Raw genomic sequence first — 11,149 nt, forward strand, 5'->3', positions numbered from 1 at the left:
ATACCCTTTAAAAAACAATGATATAATGTTCATTATTAAAAAGGACTCCGTATAAATGTCATCCACATGGTTGAATGCATTTTTTTAATTTGCTCTTAATATTCTTCATTGACTGGCTGGGATACTGTAAATTTCATCCTGAATTCACTATGGGTAATAAAATGACATGATGTTTCCGGTGGTTTCCTGTTTTGCGCCCCCCAAAAAATGCATATTAGGAGACATCAGCAACTGCAAAACAGTGGCCTTCAGCAAGTAAACACTGCAATTTTAATAACCACGGTGAATTCAGGATAAATATCTAATGCCATGCATGTTTTTGGAGCTGTGAGGAAAACCGCGGTACCTGGATAAAAAACCTAAGCAAGAACCAGAGAGAACATCGGTGAGGACCGACATGGGTTGGAGCCCCAAGACTGTGAGGCCGACTCCCAAACCAATCGTTCACCGGGACACCATAAATAAAGTTTTTAATTTTATATTAAATGACAAAATTGTGGCCCGGTGGGGCGAGTGGTTAGCGCGTCGGCCTCACAGCTCTGGGGTCCTGGGTTCAAATCCAGGTTTCGGCCATCTGTGTGGAGTTTGCATGTTCTCCCCGGGCCTGCGTGGGTTTCCTCCGGGTACTCCGTTTTCCTCCCACTTTCCAAAAACATGCAGGGTAGGCTGATTGGACACTCTAAATTGGCCCTAGTTATGGGTGTGAGAGTGCATGGTTGTCTGTCTCCTTGTGCCCTGTGATTGGCTGGCCACCGATTCAAAGTGTCCCCCGCCCCTGGCCCGGAGTCAGCTGGGATAGGCTCCAGCACCCCCCGTGACCCTAATGAGGATAAAGCGGTTCAGAAAATGAGATGACAAAATATGTTTAAAGGTCATGTACTACAGATGAGTTAATAATATAAAAATAAAACATACAGAAGCAACATCCCTTTTTACCTAGGTTACCCTTAATAATTTCATATTTATTTTTTAAGCCAAATGTGCCAGTTTTTAACAGCCTTTTGATATTCACAGATCCCTCTCCATCCAGGTCCATCCAGAGGAAATGCACGCAGGTGTGTGGAGAATAAGAAACACCACACATGAAGCCCACAGGACAAGAATGAACCCTCAACAGCTCTACGTAGGTTACTGAAATTTATTCAACATCACAATAAACACAATATATGTGATCTTCAAGACCCAAATTTTAGAAATACCAGTATTTTAGACTAATAGCTCAGAATAGTGTTGAAGCACAAAACACCACATTTAGTACTTACGTCTCGGTCTTTACTCCTGGAAGTCTTTTTACACATATATATTGCTCTCACAATTTACAAAGCAATCTTCCTGGTGAGTTTGGAGCATTTGGCTGACTTCACACATTTATTCGCACCTCTTCCCAAATTTGCAGTATCAAATGTGTTTCATATGTTATCTATGAAGAAGTAACATCTAAACTGAGCTGGTTACTGTAATTTCCAGAATGTTTCCATTATATTAGAAGGCTATTTTCAAAATGTTTGCTATTTGTAATGAAAACTTTCAAAAGGAAATTGTTTCTTTGAAGTAAGAAAAAGATAAAAAGATAAATTAAAGTGTTTATTTACCTTTGTTCTTGTCACTGAAAAAATTGACTTATTAAGCCTGACGAAACATGTGTTTGAGGCACCTTACATCAACTTCATTTCCTGTTAAAAGGGTGCAGGGCATACACCAGTCTGACAGGTTGCGTTGCTTCACAGAAATAGAGCAATTAAAACCATCAAGCTTTCGTTTTGTCGTTTGAATTTGGGGTAGGAGATTCCGTTTAGTGATGTGACCAGTCAAGGTCTTTTTTCCCCTTCTCGTTATTTCCTCATTTTGGGGGATTCTTTTTGTGAGAATCTATAATTCTCATAATCCCTCAGAGGGGAGTTGACACTATTCTGTACTATATTTTTGGGCTGCATACCACACGGAGAACCTGTTAGCTCCGATGCAGTCGTGCAAACACCAATCACAAAGTGACAGGGTAGTCATGAATACAAACATCTCTTGAACAAGAAGTTGTCATGTACACATTTTGTCTACAGAAGGACTTTAAAGTTTATCCTTCAGTTGCAGAGGCCAAGACTTTCCATATTTTCATCAAGTTTTGGTCTATAATGAACACCCTTGTTTGAGTGGGCATGGGGGGTTTTCACATTTCATATACCTGAATATTGCTGTGTGCTACAATGAATTTGTTTGTAAAACTCTTTGTGATGTAGACGTTTTCTGTGGTTATTGTTTGCAGACTTGCAATGGGAATTGGCACTTGTTATTGTGGTGATGCCAGTTATTTTCTCAAATAACATGACATAATGCTTAGGGGCCTGGATCAGAACATAAGACAAGTTTGGTCTCTCGTAGTGGCATTTTGTCAGACTAATACCATCATTCCAGCTGTGTCGCCGTCACATTTTTTATTTTCCTTTTGTAATTTAATTCTGTATGGATCATTTCAACATAAAGAAATGAAAACTGAAAAATCCAACCAATATATCAATCACCATGTCATTCACGTATTGAACATTAATCAATTTCATCATGTTTTGTGGCAATTCTCCTTATGTTATCCTGGCTACCGCATATATTCATATGGTACTATATTTCGAATGTTGACTGTCCATTATTTAAGTCTGGCTGTGATTGTCCTAATATATGTTACTGTTTTATCATTATTATATATTCTTTTTGATCTACAGTAAGCATGTTGAGATGTTGGGACATTTTCCTCTTTAATATAGGAATTATATTATTATTACTATTATATTTATTCCACCTCAGAGAAGGATCACCACAACACAACATCACAACACCCTCAGATCTATGTAAAATATCATTTAATACATTTTTCTCCCTCAGTTGAAGTAGAATGCAAATCGAACAACCCTTACAGAGCCACAACAGACAAACATAGAATACAATACACTGGAACATTTAGAAACATGAAGAAACATGAGTCATGTCATCGCATTGTCAAATAAATGTTGTCAGTCTAACACAGCGGTCCCCAACCACCGGTCCACGAACTACCTCGTGCCGGTCCATCAGAGAAATAAATATTAACATTTTAAATCTTTCCTTCTTACTTGAAATGAGAAATATTGTTATAATAATAAATCATTGCTATTATGCTTGGGACTTGTTTTTTGTTTTTGTTTTTTTTTTGTCGTGGACGACGTTCGTGCAGGCCCCCGATCGCCTATGCTTTTGTTTTTGTCTCAAATCGTCGCCCTCCCCATACGCCGGTCCGCCTGAAAGTAGAAAGAGCTTTACAGTTCGCGGTGATAAAAGGGCTGGGGACCGCTGTTCTAACGCATCACCATTAAAATCAAACCAACACTGAATTAGTATAATCACCCAGGAATATTTTACCAGATATAATAATCCTAAAGCCAGCCCTAAACCACCTGTAAAAGAAAGCATATATAAATGGATTGAGCATTGAATTAGACAGTGTCAGCCAGTTAAGTGTTTCAATTACTGAATCAGGTACTAAACCACTACTGAAAGGCAAATATGTAATACAAACAAAGAAAGGAGTCCAACAAATCAGAAAAACTCCGAGTACACTTGCAAGCGTTTTTGTGGCTTTTCTCTCAGTTTTACTGACAACCTTCAGTGAGCAATGAATGCTGCGTGCGTGTCTCAATGCAACAAGCAAAATCTTCAAGTAGATGCAGAGTATTATAATGACTGGCAAGTAGAAAGATAAAATAGGCCCAATAGTGTTTTCCATGAGGACCTCAATTAAACACCAGTCTTGACATTTGCCATTCTGTAAACCAGCAATCAGAACACCAATTGCAATCAGAGCAGAAACCCCCCATGTGATCATTATCATGAGCACAACAACACAGTGATTCATTTTAACTCTATATGTCAGAGGATGACACACTGCGTAATATCTGTCAATGGAAATGCAGCAGAGGTTCAAAATAGAGCAGGTGCTTAGCGATATGTCCAAACTGCTTCGTATTTTGCAGAATAAGTCTTCATGATAGCTACATGAGCTTAGAGAGAAAGCCATGCTAATGGGAAAGACAATTAGACCTACAAGCAGATCAGCCATGGCCAGAGAGAGAATAAGGTAGTTAGTAGAATTTTTTAAATGTTTGAAGTAAAGGATGGTTATTATCACAAGAAGATTTCCAAAAATTGTGACAACAGACAATAATGCAAGAAACATATACAAAGAAACACATAAAAAAGAAGGGTTACTAGTAAATAAATAAGAGACATTTTCTATTTGATAACAAGGATGTATATCATTGATTAACGCGGTTTTGTTGGCATTAGCCATGTTCCTGGGGGGAAAAAAGAGAAGAAAATATTATATGATAGTAAATCTTCAATATTGTATAAAATGTGGAAAAATACAAACCAGTGATACTTCACTTCAGACTGGGTCCTGACTGCAATCAGTAAGACACTGTTGTACTTTAATAGCCCCGTTTCGCATAATTAAATATTCAGCTGGCCAATTGGATGCAACAAGTGATCATTTTTTCATGAGAAACTCGCACAACATTACAGCACAACGGTACAGACATTTTGACTGGTATAATGTAAATATAGACAAATGTGAACACTTTTTTTTTCTTTCCCCATCCGGCAGACCAACTCAGAATACTAATGCCTGTCTTAAATCAAGAAAAAACATCATTTATTTTCTGAATTGCTGATCCTCACAAGAGTTGTGGGGGTGCTAGAGACTATCCCAGTTAAATATGGGCCCTGAACTGGTGGCCAGAGAATAGCTGAGAACATAGAGATAGATAACCATTCATTCTTACACTCATACCTAGGAGCAATTTGGAGTTTTCAACCAGTCTCCCCTGCATTTTTTGGGGGTATGGGAGGAAACCACAGTACCTGGACCAAACTCACGCAAGCCGGGGAGAACATACAAACCTCTCATGGTGTGGACCCGCCTGGGATCGAACCCACAACCCCAGTACTGTGAGGCTAACGAGCTAACCATTTGGTCGTCAGATTTAGAAACAATAAAATATATTACAAAATGGTTTGAATTGAATGCTTTTATTGTCATTATACAAGTATAATGAGATTTAAAGCTTTCACCACAAAGTGCACAAGTAACAACAGACAGACAAATAAATAAGCAATAAATAAGAAATTAATGTGTTCTGTAAAAGAAATAAAAACTAAAATTAAAAGGGAAAAAGGATTACTAGCAAAAACAAATACATTCGTTTTCACCTCTGGTAATTATGGAATAATATTGTCGGAATAATTGTTCAGCGGCCTGGTGGATTGGGTGGTTAGTGCATCGGCCTCACAGCTCTGGGGTCCTAGTTTAAAATCCAGGTTGGTTCTCCTGTGTGGAGTTTGGATGTTCTCCCCCAGGCCTTATCCTCATTAGGGTCGCGGGGGGTGCTGGAGCCTATCCCAGCTGACTTCTGGCCAGAGGCAGGGCACACCCTGTATCGGTGGTCAGCCAATCGCAGGGCACAAGGAGACAGACAACCATACACGCTCACACTCATACCTAAGGGCAATTTAGAGTGTCCAATCAGCCTACCATGCATATTTTTGGAATGTGGGAGGAAACTGGAGTACCTGGAGAAAACCCATAAAGGCCGGGAGAGAACATGCAAACTGCTGGAGCCTATCCCAGCTGTCTGAAAAAAAAACGATACATCAGAAAGAGAATTAAGGACAGGGACAGAACTTGGGTGCAATTTTGCATTTTAAATAGTCAGGTTCAGCTTTAAAAAAATAAAATTCTTAAATAAACTATTATTTCGTATTGAGCATGAACATTCACCATACCGCGCAGTGTGGAGACCGGTTGCAGATGTATTCCAGATATACAAATTCATTGCTCTGAAACATATAAATGAACCAAGAAAAAAAATACTTTTAAGATGCTGGCTCAGGTCATTAGAGTGTAACTATCCAACAACTTAATGTAAACAGAAACATTAAATCACATTCATTTACAGTGCATTTCTTTTAGCCAACAATGGTAGTTCATTTAGAATGAATTGTGAGAGATCACACCAATCTACTATTTTCCCCTTTACCTTCAAATTAAAGCAGTCTCAATGATTATATTTCATCAATCCAAACTGTCACTACTGTCAAGGTAACAATCTTTCATCTCCAGTGAGATATGATGCACTAACCCCCAATTAAAGGTGTAAATTTTTTGCAGTGTTGAATCCCTTGGGTCTCATTGGTGATGAGAACGATGGTCTACAATGCACAAGTGAACACAAAAACAAATTCAAGCAGACTTTATAGATCTAAAGCAATGTTTATTTGAGCTTTTATTTCTTTTAATCATGTTTTTCATTTCAAATGGAAACAAAATATATTTTTTAATTATGTTCAATATTGAAGTAGAAAACGGAAAATATCTATATATTTATTTTTAGATCTTAAAAAATGCACTTTGAACTAAAAACACAAAAGAAATCAAATTGGATTGAAAATATTGCAATGATTGATTTTAAAAAGGGGAAAATCAGGAAATGTAATGTACATCTATAACCATTTGAATTTGATCCTAAAACAGAAAGTCGGCACTCATGATTTACTTTCTCGGGCCGCACAAAACGATGCGGCGGGCCAGATTTGGCCCCCGGTCCGCCACTTTGACACCTGTGATTTAGGGCTTCAAATCAAAGCAATCTCAATCCTTGCATTAACTTACTTATTATCTATTTATTTATGTCTAAAATGTATTTTCCTGTGTCTGTATTCTCATCCTCTTGTTACTGTGACAGTGAAATTTCCCGAATACAGGATGAATAAAGTTATCTCATCTAATCAAACGTCATGTTCACCAGTTTTAAGGTAATAATTTCTACTGTCCTATTATATATTAGCGCCCGGTGGCTTGAGGGGTTAGTGCGTCGGCTTCACGGGTCTAGGATCCTGGGTTCAAATCCAAGTCGGTCCACCTGTGTGGAGTTTGCATGTTCTCCCGGGCCTGCGTAGGTTTCCTCCGGGTACTCCGGTTTCTTCCCACAGTCCAAAAACATGCATGGTAGGCTGATTGGACACTCTAAATTGCCCCTAAGTATGGGTGTGAGTGTGCATGGTTGTCCGTCCCCTTGTGCCCTGCCATCGGCTGGCCACCGATTCAGGGTCCGGAGTCATCTGGGATAGGCTCCAGCACCCCCCGAGACCCTAATGTGGATAAAGTGCTTCAGAAAATGAATGAATGAAACTTTATATATGATGCAACAACCTCCAATTAAAGGTGTGAATTGTTTGTGATGTGGATGCAGGTCCCTTGTCTCTCTGTGATGAAAAGGAAAATACTACAAACCCCTTCCTCTAAGCGCATCGCTAATTGAACCTGTGGGCCTCATTGTTTAGCACTGTCATCACACAATAGAACATTCAGAACAAACATTTGTGTCCTGAAGCCCTCTGAACAATCTATTTACTACTTAACATCTTTTTATGTAAATAACCCATCTTACATTTTTTTGTGAAAACTTGATTCATATTCTAAAAACCCTGCACGTATTTATTGAACCAGATATACCAAATACGAGGAATGGATGTCCTTTAATCATAATGACTTTTGTTTTCTGCATTTTCTTTTAAACTATAGATACATAACAGTTGTGTTGTTAAATATTATTATGGTCAGAAAAAGAAAATAGCCTTCACAGTAATTTTATTTTCCCACAAAAACAAACACACACAAAGTTGTACAAGGTTAACATACAAAACTCAAGAATTTACTGTAAATTTACTCTACTGGGAAGAGCAAAAAGATTAGTAATGGTCACAAGAATACAACACGAGAAGATACTAACATATAAATGATGAAGACCAAATGGCGACATGGTAGAGAGCCAGCTGGTTTGAGTGGGCCCGGGATTTTGATTGGTACTACCTGTCGCTTCTCCACCTGTCTTGTGCTGGGCCTTTCATTGAACATCACAAGTAATGTTCGTGTGTTCATCTTCTTCGTGGACTCTAAAAGAAACAAATGTAGTGTCTGAAATTAATTGAATTACGGGGACAATTCAAATTGACCTTAATAAGAAATTCCAGCAACTTACAGGATTTATTTCATCTTGCAAATGTTAAATTAAGTTGAATCAACTAAATATTGAATGAAAAACATGTTAAATTAAGGTTTACCATTTTTAAATTAAATTTAACTAGTTTTAATGAAATGGTTTATGTTAATCTGAGATGAATCAACTTAAACTTTAAGTCAATTTGATGATTTTCTTTTAAATACATGGAATCTGTTTGAAAATAAGTGCTCCAAACGGCCGCAAGCTTAGAACAAGTGAGTTCTTAATGTCTGAGTTTTAGGCAGAAACTCTTCTGGTCTGATTTTTTGACAACCGTAAAACATTTTTATTCCTCCCCTCCTCAAAATTTGGCGACACTGCAGTCCACTAACAGGGCAATCTAACTGAAACTCCCATATCGTCTGCTGGGTCAACTTCTTCAACTAAGTTATTAACTTGTTATTATAAATCCATGCAGCAATTCTATTATTTTATCTTGTAAAGGTTAGTAGTTATTTTATATTCAACTGACTAGCTCTGGAGATAATTTCTTTGAGAGTACTCTCAGTCCTTTGCCTCCTTCTCTATTTAAAATTAGAAGTGTGTCATGTGAAAACAACAATCATAAAACAATAAAAAAATATTTTACTAACTTTGGAATGTAAGGCATTAGAGTTCAGAATTAATAGCAATTGAGAAGTAATGGTGTACACGGTATGTAAGTATTTTGTTTAATAATGTTGAACTGGCCTCTAGTTTCGTAAATTCTTAGTGCATTCTTTATAACGATTAGTTAAAAAGAACTTGAAAACCAAGATTGAACATTATGATTTTTTTTTGGCCTGATTGCCTAACTCGATTCTCTGTCCCAGTAAAAGCTGTTGATCCACATTCCCGCCATTTATGTTTGTTATTGTTCTCATCAGTATTTTCCTCTGACAACTGATCACCTCTTTGTCATCTTTTGTTTTTTTTAATCTACTAGTATGTCGCTTGTGTGATTACCCGAATCATTTCCCGGTGGTAGGGCACTCTTCCAGCCATTCGCTATCTCAGCAATGTTGTTTCCATTGTTTCCATGTTGTAATTCTTAACAACTTGATCTTGCCCATGTATTTGCTATTTTGTACTTAACTCAGCTCTCATTGTATTTTTATTTCTCGTTTGAAAAGACAGTTGTTTTAGTACATATAGACAGTTTTTTTTCTTCAAAATATTCAACCACCACCACAAGATAGTGTCATTTTTTATTGTCTTCATAATCAGAACAAAAGAACATGTAAAATCAACAATTGCTTTTTTCTTTATCATAATTTAGTGCTTATTTGATCTGATAATAAAAGGGATATTAGAAAAAATCGCAGACTTGCAACAATACCATATATAGTGCATTAGGGTTTGAATAAATTTGAGCACAACTGTATGTGACTAAAACACATCATAAACCAGTGGTGTGCCATCAAGGCCTTCAAGGCCTTCTCTGCTGGCCTAAGAAATATCTGAATCACAGACTGATGTTAATTATATTTTGTCCATGAATACTTATTAAATAATTCCAAATTGTCTGTTAGCTTCCTTTCATTGCTTTTCCCCCTGGTTGCATTGCTTCCAGGTGTGTGTTTTCATATTGAAGCATTTAACCAATCACATTTCAGCCATTATTTGTTGCCAGGGTCAGAAATCTGCCTCAAGGCCTTCACAATCAGTTCTGCAGGCTCTGCTGCATTAAACAAGCGTCGACAAGACTGTTGCTTTAACCAATCAGAATTCGATTTGGTGACACCAAGGCCTTCTCGCAGGCGTAGGGATACGTCATTGCCTACTCGCAGGCATAGGGACACGTCATCGCTTTCACCAACTATGATTGACTAGTGATAGAGTGCACTAGCCAGAGCTACCAAACAACTGTATCTGGAGCGAGCTGCACAAGCAAATATATTGTTGTGTTGATTTAATAGCGGTTTTGTCAATCCGCAATGGCTGAAGGAGGAGAAGAAATTGATTTTTTTGCACATTTACTGTCAAAGCCATTTTCAAGACGGACTTTTCAAGAAAAAAAACTGGACGTCATTAAGAAAGATCGGACAACTCCAAAGCAAGCAAGCCTGTCACAACCGGGAACGAACATTTTCAGCACTAAATCGAATTAAAACGTTTGCCAGAAATACGACAGGATAGGCTCGACTTTCAGCATTAGCTTCGATGGCGATAGAAAAGAAGAAGAAAAGAAAGGAGGATGGATATTGTGGACAGGTAAAAATGATTTTTGGTGAGTAAAATATGGCTATATTCCTAAATAATAATTCAATTGTATGAGGTTATTATTGATTGTTTTTTTATGTATCGCAGCGGTAGCTGCAGTAGAGGTTTTATAGCCATAAAATAGTTTTTGCTGAAGGCGTCACTAGAAAATGCACGGACCGCCACTGTTATATACTAATGCGCTTTGGCAAGACACATTATAAGTGATGATACACAGAAAGAACTGGTATAAATTAAATTCAAAGCATTTAAGGTTGGCTTATCTGTGTTCCACCGGTTATGACACTGGCTGGTGGGGATTTTTGTAGGTGTGGCATCACTGTGTGATATAACAATTCACAACTCCCACATATTCTATTTCCATACTGTCTCGCATATAAGCCGTATTTGTAACAAAAAAATATGTCTAAATCAAGGGTACGGCTAATATGCACACAAGAATACATCTCCTGATATTAAGGCTATTTTTTTACATTTGCTGCTCAACTGTCATACCGTGCGCTGTAATTACAATGTGCTCCGCCTCCTAGTTATCACACAGAGTTGACAGGATAAGTAACTGGAGCCCTGAGAACTTCTCTGGAGAGCTTGGTTAATTAAAACAAAACAAAACAAACAAACAAAAAAGGAAACAAAAACACTTTAATGTGGCTATTATTTTTTATGATTATGAGCAAGGGTTCGATGCCAGGTCAGTCCTCACTGTGTGGAGTACCCCAGCATCCCCAACATCCCAAAAACGTGCAGGGTAGGTATGATTACTGCGTCGGCCTCACAGCTCTGGGGTCCAGGGTTCAAATCCAGGTCGGTCCACCTGGAAATCCTTATGATGTATTTGCTTACAATAAATACAAATAAATAAACCA

At 37.8% G+C, this 11,149-nt stretch overlaps 1 protein-coding gene across 1 annotated transcript; it reads right to left on the reverse strand.

Annotated features, from left to right (window-relative positions):
- Positions 1-3,340: 3,340 nt before the first annotated feature.
- On the reverse strand, positions 3,341-4,198 carry LOC144064734 (trace amine-associated receptor 1-like). Its single transcript, XM_077587475.1, has one exon. The coding sequence runs from the start codon at positions 4,196-4,198 to the stop codon at positions 3,341-3,343; it is 858 nt and encodes a 285-aa protein (XP_077443601.1).
- Positions 4,199-11,149: the final 6,951 nt, after the last annotated feature.

Source organism: Stigmatopora argus, chromosome 19, assembly GCF_051989625.1.
Source record: "Stigmatopora argus isolate UIUO_Sarg chromosome 19, RoL_Sarg_1.0, whole genome shotgun sequence".
In the NCBI taxonomy this organism is placed as follows: domain Eukaryota; kingdom Metazoa; phylum Chordata; class Actinopteri; order Syngnathiformes; family Syngnathidae; genus Stigmatopora; species Stigmatopora argus.

Coding starts and splice junctions, on each gene's coding strand:
- LOC144064734 (XM_077587475.1), bottom strand. CDS start 4,198: ATGTTTCTTGCATTATTGTCTGTTGTCACAATTTTTGGAAATCTTCTT.